The sequence below is a fragment of the Eleginops maclovinus genome, chromosome 7, assembly GCF_036324505.1.
Source record: "Eleginops maclovinus isolate JMC-PN-2008 ecotype Puerto Natales chromosome 7, JC_Emac_rtc_rv5, whole genome shotgun sequence".
Lineage (NCBI taxonomy): Eukaryota > Metazoa > Chordata > Actinopteri > Perciformes > Eleginopidae > Eleginops > Eleginops maclovinus.
In genome coordinates, this window is record NC_086355.1 from 9,511,207 (window position 1) to 9,528,636 (window position 17,430).

General features: G+C 38.8%; 1 protein-coding gene across 3 annotated transcripts in view; it reads left to right on the plus strand.

Annotated features, from left to right (window-relative positions):
* Positions 1–16,584, plus strand: part of rapgef4a (Rap guanine nucleotide exchange factor 4a) — a 30,934-nt gene extending 14,350 nt beyond the window's left edge. For all 3 annotated transcript variants that reach the window (XM_063888633.1, XM_063888634.1, XM_063888635.1), the window contains 27 exons: positions 688–760; positions 3,614–3,678; positions 5,082–5,132; positions 5,222–5,328; positions 5,604–5,725; positions 5,826–6,009; positions 6,106–6,190; positions 6,641–6,701; positions 7,126–7,202; positions 7,294–7,440; positions 8,630–8,739; positions 10,372–10,457; positions 10,797–10,875; positions 10,970–11,120; positions 11,567–11,655; positions 11,811–11,841; positions 11,945–12,023; positions 12,627–12,773; positions 13,934–14,031; positions 14,445–14,570; positions 14,672–14,850; positions 14,953–15,043; positions 15,116–15,166; positions 15,345–15,432; positions 15,556–15,620; positions 15,732–15,786; positions 15,922–16,584. In XM_063888633.1, the coding sequence (XP_063744703.1) occupies positions 688–760; positions 3,614–3,678; positions 5,082–5,132; positions 5,222–5,328; positions 5,604–5,725; positions 5,826–6,009; positions 6,106–6,190; positions 6,641–6,701; positions 7,126–7,202; positions 7,294–7,440; positions 8,630–8,739; positions 10,372–10,457; positions 10,797–10,875; positions 10,970–11,120; positions 11,567–11,655; positions 11,811–11,841; positions 11,945–12,023; positions 12,627–12,773; positions 13,934–14,031; positions 14,445–14,570; positions 14,672–14,850; positions 14,953–15,043; positions 15,116–15,166; positions 15,345–15,432; positions 15,556–15,620; positions 15,732–15,786; positions 15,922–16,049 (2,625 nt within the window). In that variant the 3' untranslated portion in view covers positions 16,050–16,584. The remainder of the gene's footprint in view (positions 1–687; positions 761–3,613; positions 3,679–5,081; positions 5,133–5,221; positions 5,329–5,603; positions 5,726–5,825; positions 6,010–6,105; positions 6,191–6,640; positions 6,702–7,125; positions 7,203–7,293; positions 7,441–8,629; positions 8,740–10,371; positions 10,458–10,796; positions 10,876–10,969; positions 11,121–11,566; positions 11,656–11,810; positions 11,842–11,944; positions 12,024–12,626; positions 12,774–13,933; positions 14,032–14,444; positions 14,571–14,671; positions 14,851–14,952; positions 15,044–15,115; positions 15,167–15,344; positions 15,433–15,555; positions 15,621–15,731; positions 15,787–15,921) is intronic.
* Positions 16,585–17,430: the final 846 nt, after the last annotated feature.

Below are 17,430 nucleotides of genomic sequence, written 5' to 3' on the forward strand. Positions count from 1 at the left end.
ACGCTCTGAATTAGATTTTGGCATAGGTTATATTTAGTTTATTGATTATTAATTAAGTGTCAAAGACCAAAACGGGTTGGGATTTAAAAAATAACTGAAAAATCATTTATTTATTTATTTATGTCAGGACTCTTGTATTAGCCTGGCGTAGTTTTACCCTGGTTTATCTAATTAACTGATAGCTGACCACAAGCACCAATACACCAAGGCTTATCTGAATTATGTTTCTGGATAATAAACCAGGTCCTGTACGGTGGTCATATTTAACTTGATACTTAAGATGCATTTTGCTGATAATTCTTTCAATTGTTGTGTCGATACATACAATCAATGCTCTTGAGTATGTGTACGCTGAAGGCAATCCTGATAAAAATGTAAAAATCTCTATCTGAAGTGTCAGCTGAAGAGTTACAGCATGTTAGACACCCTTACATGACCATGGGACATTACCTTGGCCTCCCATGGCCAAGTGATAGAGGGATGAGACACAAGGACAAAGTTTTCTTTAGCAAATTATAACTCTACTACAGACATGACACATGATGTGCGGAAATCCTATTAGCCCTGTGTGTTAATATGCCTTTTTATATCTTGTATGTGCTTTAGATCACACATTTCTGTCAAACTGAGCATTTCTTGTCAATGAGAGACTGCTATGACTATAATTTGTCATTTAAATTTTTTCAGAAATATCATCAGTGCATGGCTGGACTGCTCGCCCCACCATATGGTGTGATGGAAAGCGGTTGTAGTGGTGACAGTAAGTAACCATCAGTTTCTTCTTAATATTTTCAGATTTTTTACGCTCAGCAAGTACATATTACATTCATACATCTGTCACAATTTTGAAAGTTATTGCTGTATTTACCTTCACAAAATGGGTGATTTAAAAGCCTTATCTGAACTTTCAATGAAATTAAACTGTTACGGGATCTTGAGCACAACATTTCACTGTAAAATACCACAGTGCAGGCGCTCCCAAATGGTAAAACGTAGAAGTTGGGGCACATGGTTTGGTCAGATGTTCAGTGACAGTGTTACATCCTCAGTGAAAGGTAGATATTCAAATGTATTAAGATAGAGAACACTATGTACGGGTAATGTCCTCACTTTACTTTATAAAGTTACTCTTTTTATTCTGTTTGTGTAATGAGATCAACAATCTGTATGTAGTGTAATATAACACAGATCATCTTATTTTATACATTATGTAATAGTAATGCTGTCCGCCTAACTCCATTACTACATTACTGTCCTTCATCCTCTCGCATTGTGATAAAGGCTGATACTTTTATTTATGCTTTTCTGTTGCAAGTTAACTCAATATTGACTTTGCTTTGCTCAAACAGAGCACTTAACCTGCTGCCGAGTCATATACCATAAAGATGATAAAGAGCAGTGGGAAAATGCAGAGAGTCTGTTTCAATGTATTGATAAATGGTTTTAAAGAAAATGTTTCTCTGGTTTATGATCGAATCAAAGATGATTTGATTGACTAATGTAACCTTTTGGGCTTCACTTTTAACGTTGATGTGTCCTCTTTAATATGCACATTACTGTAACATGATGTGCAGCAGCTTCTGTAAAAGCAGGGCTCTCAGTGTGTTTTTGCAGTATACAGAACATTACTTAGGGGAGTTACTGTATGTAATATATGCATGGATGCACCAAGACAGAAGTCACACAAGCATCAAGCAGCTGGAGGCTGATGCACTCTCCTGTACACTACAGTACATCCAGCTAGGCTTAGTGCTTCTGTAACGAAAGTGCCAAGTCAAATGAATTAAACATACATTGAATAGTTCTTTAGTTACAACATTGCTGAGCTTCTACAGCACTTTGGTGTTAACAGAAGGAGCTTTTAAAGTCAGCATTGTTTCATTCAGCCATGCATTCAGTAACGCTCTGGGCACCCTTTAAAGCACACTTGTTTTTCAGCCATTCGATAAAACTAAACACTTCTCTCTCAACTATCACAGACTTAAACTAAATCGTATCTATTTACTCTAAAATAAATGTTGGATTTGTGTAACTTATCTTATGTTGGATTCACGTCTTGCATGTAAAAACTGTATTTCTTTGGATGTCATATCATTGATGTGACACTTGAATGAGTGGAGTGATGTTGGATGGACCAGCGTGTCCACATTATAAATGAAATGATAGACAGCTGTGCTTCTGAAAGACAAACAACAGACAAAAACAGATTCTTTACAGACCTGCATATAAATAGAAATGCTGTCATAGAGTGTGAGAGAGGTTGACAATTTTGTATTATTTAAATCGGCTTTAATATAATGATTGTATAGTAACAATTTATAAGAATATATTGTTTAAACTATGAAAAACAGAGAAGTCTTAGCCCCAAACAGCCATGACTAGTGAATAACTGATGAGCATTTCGAAGCAGAGTCAAATATTTTCCTCAGGATTTGGTGGAGAGCAAAAATAATTAAAATACGGTCACTATTGATCATAGATTCATCAGAGTAAACTGATTTAATTGGTGATGGCGATGGTCCTATTATATAAAAAAAAAACGATCAAACTTTTCAAACTAGTTTTTTAACATTTGTATCACAGATAGTATTTTCCCCCACGTTTCCATTATTCATTTCCCTGGATTATAGTTTGCCCTGGTGGTCAAATGCTAACACATATTATGCGACATGAAGGTAACAATACAAAATCTTAACAGCAAAGAACATTCACAATTAACCTAAAGTAGACAGGAATAACGCAACATAATGCAAACTAAGAATGCTTGAGTTTTATTCCTTGATGTTCCGAGGTAAAGTTACTCTGCAGCTATGTTCAACTTTTTATGTAGTGTGTGGATTCTGTATCCTTTTTCATGGTATCACAAGTCCCAGAAGCTCTTCTAAGAATAGCCGAGTTTCTCCATCCGGATACGGTTGTGACTGAGCGGCTTTGACTGATTATGCTTTTTGTCCTGAAGGGAAACTATACAAGCTTTAGGATCCCAACACTGAGCTACAATCACACCCCACAAACCCTCTGCTCAACGGTCACATTTCCTCTTTGATTTCTATTTTTTTTTTACATACCTTTGCTGTCAATGTACAGTTAGAAACTCTCATAGCATTTTCATTCAATGAGAATTCTAAATTTAAACACATTTTTCAGAAAAGATGAAACCCTAAATGATTCATAATGTCATAAAATGTAATAGTTAAGAGGACAGTCATTGCAATGAGATTGAATTGGCTGCTGATAAAGTCTTGGTTATATGTTTAGAAAGCATACATATGTATCTGTGTGAATGGAAAAGCAAATACAATGTTTTTAGCAAGAATATAAAATGATCTTTAAACCAGAAAAAGTGATCTAATTCACAAGAAGTTTTGCACAACACAAGAGGCTCTTTTGTTTTCAGTTTTTTTTAGGAATATGCAAAAATCACATTTGGAATAGTAAAAAAAGTTCATACTTGAATTACTTTATGGTATTGTCTCAAAATAACGTTTTTTAAAAGTCATACAGTGTCTTTTCCTCAGGGGATACATGAAAAAAAGCACACTCTTGTCATTGATCTCCGTTTGTCACAGATTTTAAACCACTTTATGAATGTACGCTCTGTTTTTCCCACCAGGGATGCCGGACAAAGAGAACATAAGCAACAACTCATTTGCTCCAGTCTCCAAACATCAGACTAAGGTAACTTGCATCACACACATCAATTACTCTTAAAGGGGCCCAAATTTGGGGTTTTCCCTTTCCTGTAATGGGTTTTAGTGCATGTAAATGGTCTGCAAAGGCTAAAATCCCGAAGTTCCATCCAGAGGGAGTTTCTCTCCCACACACTCCCTCCATATGACTCCTACAGAATGACATCCCTCTGTAACACTCACTCATCCACTGGCTAGCGCTCCAAAACAATTCATGTGATAGGCGAAGAAGCGGGACATCTCTAAGCAGTTGACCAATCACAACATAGCCGGCCAGCTAATCAATCAGAGCAGACTGGGGTCTGGTTTCAGACAGAGGGTGAAAAGAGGTGCTGCAGCACAGGCAGTATGGGAAGAATAAAGAGCTTTTTGAACCTTAAAGCATGTAAACATGTAGAGACACAGAATACAAATATGAACCTAGATCTATAGGACTCCATGTTGTCTAAAGTAATGAAAGACAGAGACAGACTGAGAGAGTGGGATGATGCTTGTTAACTGGTTTTGTGTCAAGAATAGTGTTGGCAGATAGTTTGTCATTGAAACGTGTAGGATAACTCATTGTGTGCTTCCAGATCGCCTGAAGTAATGGCCTGAATTCCATCTTCTGTCGCAGAGAGAGGATGGAAGAGTGTGGAATGTGAAGTTTATTTAAACCTCATCTAAATATAAACAAGATGACTGGAGTTTTTGTCTCCGTCCATAACAGTTCCTGTCCCACCTTTCTCCTGTTGTCATTTCCTGACCACTGGGTTGGTAATGTGACACTTTTGCAGATTTATGTTGCTTTGTGGAAGAGACAGATTTTAGTGACACCATGTTTGTTCTGTTGTTTTAAAATAGCTTGTTTTTATGTAACATAGATAGAATTTAAATAATAAGTATGAAATACGCGTCTTTGGATGCTGAGTGGAGTCATTTTCTTGTCAATAAATGATGAACTCTAAGCCATCACATAAATGCACAAGTTGCGCTGCTCTCTGAAGCCTGCAGAATGCACTTTAAATGTCACAGCCCTGTAGCCCCCCCCATGGCCCCAGTGGGAAAAAAACAAACAAAACTATAACACATTAACATACAGTAATTCACAATAGCCTCCCATTTAAGCAGTTGAATGTATTAATCAAGATACTGGTAACAGACTATTATTTTGACCATGAAGCAATATAGAAAGCTATAAGTTCAATTAGGCTTGACGGCTAATGTCAACTGTGAGTCATATACCAGCAGTGAGAAAGACCCACAGCCAGAGGAAAACACATGTCCAACATGACTGCTGTTTCCTACAAAAACAACACTTTAATTTCAACCAATTTCTGTGAGTATCATTTTCACTATCATGATGTATTTAATTCACATTCTTCTTCTGTCTTCTTTTGTTTTATTTTACAGAAGTCATTCATTGAAAGTCCAGCCAAATCCCACCTGAGATGCTTAACCCAGGTATTAAAGACAATCAACCTTCTGTATGTATAGGACAAATCGTTACCTGTTAATGTGGCAGGTACTGAGATTAAACATCTTCTGTGCAGGTCCCCTCCGAGAAGATCCTGCGGGCGGGGAAGATTCTCCGTAACGCCATCCTCTCCAGGGCACCTCACATGATCAGAGACAGGAAGTACCATCTGAAGACGTACAGGTTAGCTGACCTCTTTAAAATGTGTGGGAGGTTGCATCATTTATTCACTTTGATTGATCTTTTTGTTTGTATTTCTTTTAGAATGCTTAGATTTATATGATGGGTGATCATACAGGCTCTTTTATGACTTTTGGCAGCTCGGTAAACCAACAGAAATGAAACAGAAAGCTGGGAAAAAGGAGATTCAATTAATAACATCAGACAAAACATATTACATAGTGTAACTGCCCGGCCTCTTATAAGATCTTATCTAGTCCTTTTCCTGTCTTTTCCAGGCAGTGTTGCGTGGGGACGGAGTTGGTTGACTGGCAAATGCAGCAGAGCTCATGCATCCACTCTCGTATTCAGGCTGTGGGCATGTGGCAGGTGCTGCTGGAAGAAGGTGTTCTCAACCATGGTGAGACTCTCTGTGATGTCTGTGCGAGCACCACATGTACGTGTGAAGCAATACATGCATTAAAGCCTTGCTGCCTGTGTCTGTGTTGTTGTGCGTACAGTGGACCAGGAGCTGAGCTTCCAGGACAAGTACCTCTTCTACCGCTTCCTGGATGACGAGCAGGAAGATGCTCCTCTACCCGACGAGGAGGAGAGGAAGGAGAGCCAAGAGGAGCTGCAGGACACGCTGCTGCTCCTCTCGCAGATTGGACCTGACGCCCACATGAGGATGATTCTGAGGAAACAGTGCGACTATAAAGAAACAATCTCTAAAGCAATATTAATTAGACTGAATCATTGTGAGAGTGTTAGGATTTAATTTACATATTTCCTGTTTTCCAGTCCGTCTGAAAGGATGGCAGATGATTTGGAGATCATTTATGAAGAGCTGCTCCACATAAAAGCATTATCTCACCTATCCACCACTGTGAGTCTTTTGTCTTGTTTGGCCATATTAACCCTGGGGTGACTGCGCACACATTGCACCTTTTCTTCTATGTCAGTAAAAATCATGCTAAACTTCTCAGACTCTTGGTTTCATTAACGAGCAGAGTGAAAAACCGGTGCAAGTTGCAAACACACCTTTGAAATTCATCTCAGTAATGATCATCACATATTTATAGACGTTTGAATATTATGCAAGTAAAATCATTAACTTGCATTGCCACTGGAATTCACGCTGATTGGAGGAGAATGAGAAGTAACTGCTGAAAAGTGCTGGGCTTTTTTTTATGGATTTAAACTCACAGTCAATTTCAGGAAAAGTTTAGGTTATTGACCAACAGGAGAGAAAAACGTTGCATGGATTTGCTCTTTCTAGTGGCTCCCTGTTGTACTATAAGTAATGAATGTGTTAATATTGATCTTTTCTCTGCAGGTAAAGAGAGAGCTGGCAGGAGTGCTGATCTTTGAGTCTCATGCGAAGTCAGGAACAGTGTGTAAGTAATGCAGGGAAAGAAGTGATGTGACCTCTTTAAACAGCTGATGCCAAACAATGAACTTTACCCTTAGAAACATTATTGTCCAAAGAGCCCAAAACTCCGACACCCCCGAAGTATATCCACATGTTTTTATATCACCCACAATGTGGAAAAATAGTCTTCGGCTTCACCGATATCAACATGAATTACAAGTAAGAAGCAAGTAAGGAACGAAAAACATTGTGAAAGCCTCGAGTTTAATCATATGCAATTAAATACAGTTCAATAGGCCTAAAAGTAAAACCTGCAAATCCTCAAACATAATAAATATGAAATATAATTCAAAATTCATTTTAGTAGAAATCATTACACAGTTTGACAGATTAAATCTAACAAATCCCAGAGTATGATCAGACTACTAATGCTTTGTTTCTTCTCTCAGTGTTCAGCCAGGGGGAGGAAGGCACATCATGGTACATTATTTTGAAGGGCTCAGTCAACGTTGTCATCTATGGCAAAGTAAGTATTTCTCCAGATGAGTTTACGCTATTCCTAAAACAGTCCCATGATGATGTATGTCAGTAACTGATCCATACTCTGTGTTTTGCAGGGTGTTGTTTGCACTCTTCATGAGGGAGATGACTTTGGGAAGCTCGCTCTTGTTAATGACGCCCCCCGCGCTGCCTCCATTGTCCTGCGAGAGGACAACTGTCACTTCCTGAGAGTCGACAAGGAGGACTTTAACAGGATTTTGAGGGTGAGTTTCTGTTTAAAATCCACTGATGTTTTTAACAGTAAGATTTAAAGAAGCTCTATTGCCCTCTGTTGGCAAAAACTCAGCAATGCAGCAATACATTGTTATTGTGTCATTTGAGACGCAGTAGTACTCCCATTAGCTTAGTAATTAATATATGAAACCCTTTTTGTAAATGTGTGTGTTACATAAAGCTATTGATAAAAAAAAGTGTGTGTGTGTGTTGGTGATCAACAGCTAACTCATATCTGGGCATTTTGACTCAGTGCATATACAGAAGCAGTTCCCAGTAGACTGGGATGTGAATGAAGAGATGCTCCTTCAGGTCGGTTTTGTAGAGAAATTAGGAATCTTTTAACAATCCAACCAAAAAAAAAGAAAATAAATATCAATTTTAATGGCTAAAAATGAACTCCATTAAGTCAATTTTCTCAAGAGATGTTTTATTGTTTGGATGCATTCGAGTAAAACATTCTTTTCAAGAATTCAGATAATATTTAAGGTCCTTTTGGGGGTGAGCTTCCTTTAAGACTCAACCAATGGCATTGTTGCATTGTCAGGAGTGTTACCTAAGCCTCCTGTTTGCTGCTGTTAGCGTGGTTGTGTGCTGACTGTACACCGGACAGGCCAACTAATCCACTCTGCTCAGTGACCAGAGCCAGGTGTCGTGCCACCGTCTCTGCAGCAGGGAACTGACAGCTAGGTCTGATTTAGAGGGCAGAGAGGAGTCAGGATGCTTTGCAATTTTTAAGATGAATGTGTGATGTTGTATATTTTGTAAACATTCAGTTTATGGTGTGCCATTCTTAAGTTGTGGAAGAGACATCTCATATCACCAACAAAGGAATGGGCACAAATAAAACAACCCACAGCCTTCCAGTGGGTTGTAAACACTACAGTTGTTTATTGTCTGCTGATTCTACAAAGCTTTGTGCTCACACTGTTTATTAAAAGACATCACTCATTGAAATGCACTGTGTGTGTGTGTGTGTGTGTGTGTGTGTGTGTGTGTGTGTGTGTGTGTGTGTGTGTGTGTGTGTGTGTGTGTGTGTGTGTGTGTGTGTGTGTGTGTGTGTGTGTGTGTGTGTGTGTGTGTGTGTGTGTGTGTGTGTGTGTGTGTGTGTGTGTGTGTGTGTGTGTGTGTGTGTGTGTGTGTGTGTGTGTGTGTGTGTGTGTGTGTGTGTGTGTGTAGGATGTGGAGGCCAACACGGTGCGTCTGAAGGAGCACGGTCAGGATGTTCTGGTGTTAGAGAAGAGTCTCGGTTGCACCTCCAGCCATGGGGCCTCGTCCTCCCATTACAAGTAAGTGTACCCACAATCCACTGCGCTGCACCTCACACTGGTTTAAATGCATATTATATTATTAGATCATAATAACCTATCATTTTAAAGATGAATGTATGCATGAGTTAAATGTTGAAGCTGGTAAAGATTGGGCTATTTCTTTTTGCCATGTACTGTATACTGTTGTGTACTACTACTACTACGACTACCACTACCACTACTACTACTACGACTACGAATACTACTACTACGACTACCATTACTACTACTACTACCACTACCACGACTACGACTACGACTACGAACACTACTACTACTACTACTACGACTACGACTACCACTACTACTACTACTACTACGACTACGACTACGAATACTACGACTACGAACACTACTACTACTACGACTACGACTACGACTACGACTACCACTACTACTACTACTACTACTACTACGACTACGAATACTACTACTACGACTACCACTACTACTACTACTACGACTACGAACACTACTACTACTACGACTACGACTACGAATACTACTACTACTACGACTACGACTACGACTACCACTACCACTACCACTACCACTACCACTACTACTACTACTACTACTACTACTACTACTACTACTACTACTACTACTACTACTACTACCACCACTACTAATATTTTTGTCGACAACATTTTGTATTAATAACTATTTTCAAACTAAAAATGTTTAGTCGATCAAATAGATGTAGTGAATTTAACAGTACAATAATACCCACTGAGATCTGTGAAGTAGTATTATAAAGTATAATTAGTAACTTAAATGGTTTCTTAAGTTAACATTACTTGCGCACAGTATGTAATACTTTATTCAAAGTATAAGCTATCTCAATATTTGGCTTCACAAATATCATTTTTATTGTTGGGTTTGGTGTTTTCATGAGATTTTTAGAGAATAAGAAAAGCATAAGCTAAGATACTCTTTATTGATCACAATTTGTTTTGTTTTTTTGTTAACAAAACGAATATCAGCAGCCTTATTCCTAAAAACACTTGAGAGTGAATGCTGGACTCTATCAGTCTGAGTGACCAGCAGATGAAAATGATTTCCGAGCTTGTGGGCAGCACAGCAATCCTGTCCACTGCAGCCAACGAGTGTTATCTTAATAGAGGCATCTGTCACTGCACCACGGCCGCTGTAATATAGAGAGACACATTAATGGTAATGGTGGCCCTGGCTCCTAGGGGAAAAAGAAGGCCTGGCAAGTCACAATTACTTGTCCGGGGTCGCCCTCTAATCAACTCGGCTCCTCAACGCATGAGAGTGTCAGGACTGTGGGGAAGACACAACATGTGTTGTGCAGCTCCCTCGATGCTGTTATCAAGTAATGAAAACAACCGAGGTTGGGCTGTGTTGATTCTCCTTCACGGAGAAGATGCCCCTACATTTTTATTTTCTCTCATCCCAGACTCCCCTTAATCTTCAGCCGGGCCAAGAACCCTGTGTGATTGTAAATAGGATTCTTATCAAATGAAGCAATCACAGACACGCGTTGAAGTAAGACGAATCACTCGAGGGCCATAGAGTTGTCGCAGAGCATTAGGAGCCAGTGTTTCTTGATTAGTGAAGGGTGTGTTTTATCCCGTGTTGCTACAGATACAAGGTAATGTCGGGGACTCCGGAGAAGATTTTGGAGCACCTCCTCGAAATGATGCGATTGGATTCACAATTCACAGAGTCAGGTACTGCTCTGCATGCAACCTTCAGCATGTCACATTAGCACCATCTCATACAAATATATATGAAGATCATTTACTGTGAAGGGTTTCTTCTATGCAGCATCTCTGGTTCAGAGCTTCTCCCCTCTGCCTGCTGCTCTGCACTGACCTGTTTGTTCTCATCTATAATTAGCCACATGTCACAAGGCTGATCTAATTACTCCCGCTTGTGTGGACACATATGGTTATCATTTGCCTGCAGAGGTGACAGAGACCGTGCCATGTCGGATCAAGGTCCGATGGGTCTGGATGCTCTTTGATCTGCAGGTGTTTGATATAACCTCTCTCTTTTTTTTGTCACAGACTCGGCCTTAGAGGACTTTGTGCTCATGCACTGTGTCTTCATCCCAAACACGCAACTATGCTCGGTGTTGTTGGCACAATATCCTTTTGTTGTGATTAAATGTGAAACTCAGCTGAAAAACTCTTCCTACTCTGTACCACTTTCATTGTTATTATTTTTAACTGCTGTGCACCTACCTTGCTCAGGCCTTGCAGGGCTCTGAACAGGAGAAGCTGGACTACACACTCAACAACAAGCGCAGGGTGATCCGCCTGGTGATGCAGTGGGCTGCTGTACACGGAGATCACCTGCTGGAGGAGGACGTGTGTGTTTCCTTCCTAGAGGTCAGCATATAGATATCAGTAACACTTTTACCACTGTTATAACTACTGATATTGGTATGGTAAAAATAATCAAATAAAGCAGTTAAATAACAAATACAAATTCTGTGTTTCTGTTACATTTTTGGTTAAGTCTGAAAAGACATAGAACCCCTCTGGATTCGGTTTCAATGTTTTTATTCATTATGTATTAGTAAAAAATAAACTATGGATTAAAAGTCATATAAAAAGTATTTTCAAATGCAATTAGGGAGGTAAACCAGGGAATAATACCACATTGTGACACATTTGACACCCCATGATTGTTATAGATGCATTGAGGTCAAGCAACTTCCAAGCAAAGGCATGTGTGAGTCGAGTTTAAATCTGGACTTCCAAATCCATTGTTTTTGTTCTTTGATTTCTTTGTATTTGAAAGAACATTCAGAGTTTGTTGTGTTTTCCTGCAGGAGTTTCTCATGGCGGTATCTAAGGATGCCGAGTCGATTCCAGCCCTCAGGGATCAACTAACAGAACTGGAGAGAACGGTAAAGCGATAGTAAGTGAGGGTTTTTTGGGGGGGTTGTGAGATGAATTTTAAATCTGTATTATTCATTTGGGAAAGTACTCTCTCTTCAGGTTTCATTGGTAGATAAACAAAGATACATAACTTTAGCTTAATCACATATCTTTTTCACATATCTTTTATTTTAGTACTGCAGATGCCAGTGTCTCACAGAAAAAGGTAAGAAACCAACTCTCTTCTTTTTAAATCAAAGTTCATGCATGGATTTTGTTGTATTGTGCAAACATGTCCTCATGCCTGAATCTGTTCAACTTTATCACAGCACAAAGTCTTACTGCGGCAGTTCAGTATGGGAGATGAGAAGCTTCAGAAGCGTCAGCCCATCAAGAGTATTGATGAAAGTGAGTAAAGGACATGTATCCACAAGTACAGATTAATGTATGTAGAACCTGACTAAAGATCTAACAGGATGTGATGACACCGACTACTGTCTGTCAATGTTACGGTTTATTTATTAGCACTTTTATTTTATTTAGCCCTATAAAGCCTGGATGAGACACTCAGTTTTAGTGTTTTTACATTTACCTACTACGTGATACTGATTTCCAGATAAAACTACACATCTGGTTCTGTCAGCAGAATGGATATCCTTGTTTAATGTGGGTTTTATTTTGGAATAAGAGGAAATGCATCATTGCTTTTCTTTTCATTTATTTGCCTTCACAATCACCCACTATGATGATCATAGCCAATGACTCATGACCTCGTAAATGAACATGTGTGTACTTTTATTTAGGAAAAACTAACCAGAATATCAAAATTTCAGTAAAGATCATATAAATATGGTGGAGTGTTTCCTCATAAATCGTCTTAGGACACACTCAGATGTACTCAGTGACCCCTATATTTGGAGCTGTTGCAATAATCTTAACGTTGCCAAATTTCCAGTACTCCTTTTCCACTCCTTCTTGCTGACACATATTTGTTCTAATTCATGCCTCCAGTTCTGCTGAAAGTGTACTGCTGTGACCACACCTACACAACTATCCGTGTCCCTGTGGCCGCCTCAGTCAGGGAGGTCATCGGTGGCATGGCCGACAAGCTGGGGTCAGCGGAGGACCTGCTCCTGGTCAGCCTTAGTTCTGCAGGAGGTGAGAGCGGCAGCAGCTACATGTTAATCAAATGAATAGAGGCAGCACAAGGGAGGGCGATACACTAATAAATCCCCGGCTGATTGAGTAGGACATTAGCGGCCTGTTGTGGACTGTGAATGAGCGCAGCAGTAGGCGCTACAATGACCTTTAAAGCAGCTTGAAAAAACAAAACCTGAGCTCAGTTTCAGTTTCATTCAGCATGAGGCTGTTGGTGGCTAATCCTTCGAATCTGACAGAAACTGTAATGCAGCTCTCACTCATCCATACGTGACCCTACACTTTCCTTATCATATGCAAGTAAGCAAATGCAGCTCATTTACTGAATCTCTAACCAGTGACCTTTGGCTTTGCTAGGAAAATATTCCTCAGTTTTCACATGCAATGTTGCAGAAGAGAACACGAGCTACAGCTACAGAATAGTGTTATGTTATCATAAAATGGAACAGTTTACCTAAAGACCTAATACCTAAACTATCTTTTAAGAAACTTAAAAACACAGTTGCAGTCAGACATATTTATTTACAAAAAAAAGCATACAGCTACGCTATCAGCTCTGAGGCTGCACTTTGAGCCTAATCAGCATCAACATCAGCATTCTAACTATTTCCTAATAATAGTATTTACAAGCTGATGTTTAAAAGATGCAGTGTTAATCATGTTCACCATGCTCGTTTAGTGCCATGGCATGTTAACATTTGTTGATTGGCACTAAACGGAGGTTGATATGAATGACTTAATTTGGGGGAGCAGATGGTTAGTGTACAAATACACAGTAAAAAGATTTCAAATGCACACCTAATAATTCCACAAACTGTTAATCTTAAAAAATTCATCCAATAGGGAACATGTCAACCTCACAGTGGCGCTAAAGACAAAGTCACCGATGGCCAAAGTCTGTAAGCTTCATCCTCAGGGAACCATGAATGTCTGTCCAAAATAATGAATCTGTTTAATAGTTATTAAGATATTACAATCGCCCTCTAAGTAGGGTGCAAACCATCAGGCTGCAATGTTATATGGCTAAAAAAGGCATTAGAGAATCCTCACTTTGTCATTTCCTTTGCTATCAACCCCCTTGTGTCTTTAGTGTTGTCATATAAAAGGATCCAACGTTACATTTGAATATGTTTTAAACCTTTGTGTTTTTTGTTCTACAGAGAAAGTCATCTTCAAGCCCAATGATGTTTCAGTGTTTTCCACTCTCAGCATAAACGGACGGCTGTTTGCGTGCCGGAGGGATCAATTGGATTCTTTGGTGGGTTAATCTCTAATCACTAATCTCTATTGTCACCAAATAAAAGAGGGATCAGTGAAACCCCAGACATAGATGTACATCTCGGAAAACTGTTGCTACACACTTTTTTTATACTATAAACTTTAAGTGTCCATGCTTTTAAATTCAAATAGCTTTAGATCAACCTAGTGAATGTGCTGATTATTTGATAATTATACATGTGAATGTATTATTTGTTAAGTCAAACTACAGTATTTATTCCTATCTGCAGCTCAACTGTATTCTTGTCTTGTGATTTTAACATTTTAATGTATTTCGGTTCATGTTGATGTCACACCACTGTTGTTCTATCCACCGTTTTTAAATTGCCAAACTCATGAAACATAAGATTACATGATTATAAAACATAAAAGGCTGGTATTTCTTTTTTCCAGACCCCTCTACCTGAACAGGATGGTTCCTCTACAGCACTGTTGGCTGGTTTTGAGTTAATGAGCTCTAAGGATGTAGCTTACCACATGACTTCCTATGATTGGGAGCTTTTTCACTGTGTCCACGAGGTATGACTGTGAGCCCAGATGCCATCATTAAAACAGTAATACCATTAGTATTACACATGTTGTAATGTTATAGAATAAATTATAAATAAATTGTTTTTCAGCTTGAACTCATCTACCACACGTTTGGGAGGCAAAACGTCAAGAAGACCACGGTGAACCTGGACCTGTTCCTGAGGAGGTTTAATGAGATTCAGTTTTGGGTGATCACAGAGGTATGTCTGTGTTCTCAGCTCAGCAAGAGGGTGCAGCTTCTCAAGAAGTTTATCAAGATTGCTGCCCAGTAAGTGGACCTTGTTTCAGTGTCTTAATGCTTTCCTTTGACCCACCTTGCAGTTTTATTTTTTCACTACTTAAATATACCTTTTTATGTTCCCTTTCAAAGCTGTAAGGAATACAGAAACCTGAACGCCTTCTTTGCTATCATTATGGGACTGAGTAACCCAGCAGTGTGCAGATTGAGTCAGACGTGGGAGGTGGGTATCTGTCCATGTAAAAAGTATTCTTAACCAAACTGCAACCTAACCTTAAGTATAATGTTTTCACAGAAACTCCCAAGCAAATTCAAGAAGTTTTACGGGGAATTTGAAAACTTTATGGTGAGTTTAAATGACTCGGTTTGTTTCTGTGAGCTTTAGTGTTTTTATAATAAATCTCCCTATCTTGCAATGTCAGCTGGTCAACTTTGGGTCTCGGCTCTTCATGCTCGGCCTGATCATGATGGATCTGTTTAACACGGCGACAGCAGATCTCAGAACAGTGTGATTGTTTCCACAGGACCCGTCCAGGAATCACCGGGCGTACCGACTGACAGTTTCCAAACTGGAGCCTCCCATCATTCCCTTCATGCCGCTGCTGATCAAAGGTCAGAGTTGTTTATTGGATGACCCGTTTATTTTTAAGTCAACATAATTTGAACCTTTGCGACCTTTGTTGTTGAAATGTTTCTTCACCAGCTTTAACTGTCTCAACCATTGGTCTTTTCCAGACATGACATTTACTCATGAGGGCAACAAGACATTTATCGACTGTTTGGTCAATTTTGAGAAAATGGTGAGACTCTGAAGGTGCACATTATTGTCTCACAGTTGGTGTGAATCTCTTTTCTTAGCCATTCACTTAACTGCTGATATCTGTTGCTGATTATAGCTCTTTGTCTTTCAGCGGATGATCGCTAACACGGTGAAGATAGTGAGATACTGCAGGAGCCAACCGTTCAGTGAGTGGGCATCCAATAGTTTTATTTGTAGAAATATCAATTTTGAAAATGCCAAATGTTTTTTATGATCCATTTAAATGAGACTGTAGTTTTTTTTCTGATGATTGTTTTTGCTCATTCTTTCAATTAAATCAGGCCCAGATTCACCTCTGGCCAGCAAGAGCCACCCAGAAGTTCGCACTTACGTACGTCAGCTCAACGTGATCGACAACCAAAGGACGCTAACTCAGCTCTCTCATGGACTTGAGCCTCGCAGGTCTTGAAACCACTCAGGGACAGAAATGTTACACTCTGATGCTGCTTTACTCATGTGCTTACACTGGGATGGATTCACTCTAAAACAGGCAATTGCATGAAGAGAACCTCATGACGTATCATACAATGAGATATTGTTTCAGAAAGCCTTTTATTACAGTAAGCTTTAACAACCGTAATTGTTGGCGGCTGGAGAACCTCTCATATCACTGTGCTGCACCGTCATATCTAAGTCAAACAACAGCGACAATTTAAGGAATTACCAGACATGGGGAGGGGTGTCATTCATCAGATTAACATTTCAGACGTAAACACTATGTGACGCTTATGCTTTAAAAATGCGAAGTCTTGATATTTCTGATATTCAGTTGTTTCGTATCTTTTGTATCAAACAATATTTATATAAGTTTGTGAGAATCTGTGTTGTAAACTGTAAACAAATATTTATTTTGACATCAGCATGCAAAAAGTTGTTATGATTGTTTGCTTTTTTTATTCATGTGAGCACATTTCTTATTGGAGATACAGTAAATGTCTGAAAACCTTTTGAGTGCTGAAAGTATTAAACATTTTAGATGTACTTGTGCCTTGTACAATCTTTCATTGTGTTGTTTTGCCATTTCATAAATTCATTGTTTGAATTCTTACACCATAAGAGTTTCTTAACCTCTCAGACTTGTTTAGTCATTCAGGTTTGTCAAATACGTCATCGCCTGAGAGGATTAAGGAGGAGAGGACGTACAATATTTGGAGCAATAGAAGAAGAGAAACAACCAATCAGAAGTCAGTTTTTTTGTCATTTCCTGGATTTTGCTCTTTTTCAATTATGCTTACACGTTACAGACAATATATTATCCTGGATTAATTTTAATCAATGTATACCGTCAAATTAAGTAAGTGTGTGAAATATAAGAATTGCTTTTAACATGAAGTTCAGGATCTAGTCTAAACTACAGTAGTATAAAATAGGAGTGCCTTATTAAAGTACAAAAAAGTGTTTTTTAATATAAAATTTAAACATGAAAGTCAGGCAATAACTTTGGCTGTCAAATGAATGTAAAAGAGGAAAAAAGTACAATATCTACGTATGCAATATAATAATGGTTTATGATAAAGTCCTCTTCTCCGATTTGAAGAACAAGTATCTCAACATTTTAGTTAGATAGCTACTTTATTGATCCCATATTTAGAAATTATTTTGTTGTGTAAGAAAGTAAAAACATAAATTAAAATGAGCTAAAACAACAATAAAACCAATAAACAGCAGCAAGACAGTGTAGAAATCTACAGTATAAAGGGCATGAACCACAAGAACACACAAGTTGCCTGAGTTAAGTAATGTGTAACAGTGTAATCTTATGAGTTACTATGCAAGACTGAGAAGGCTTT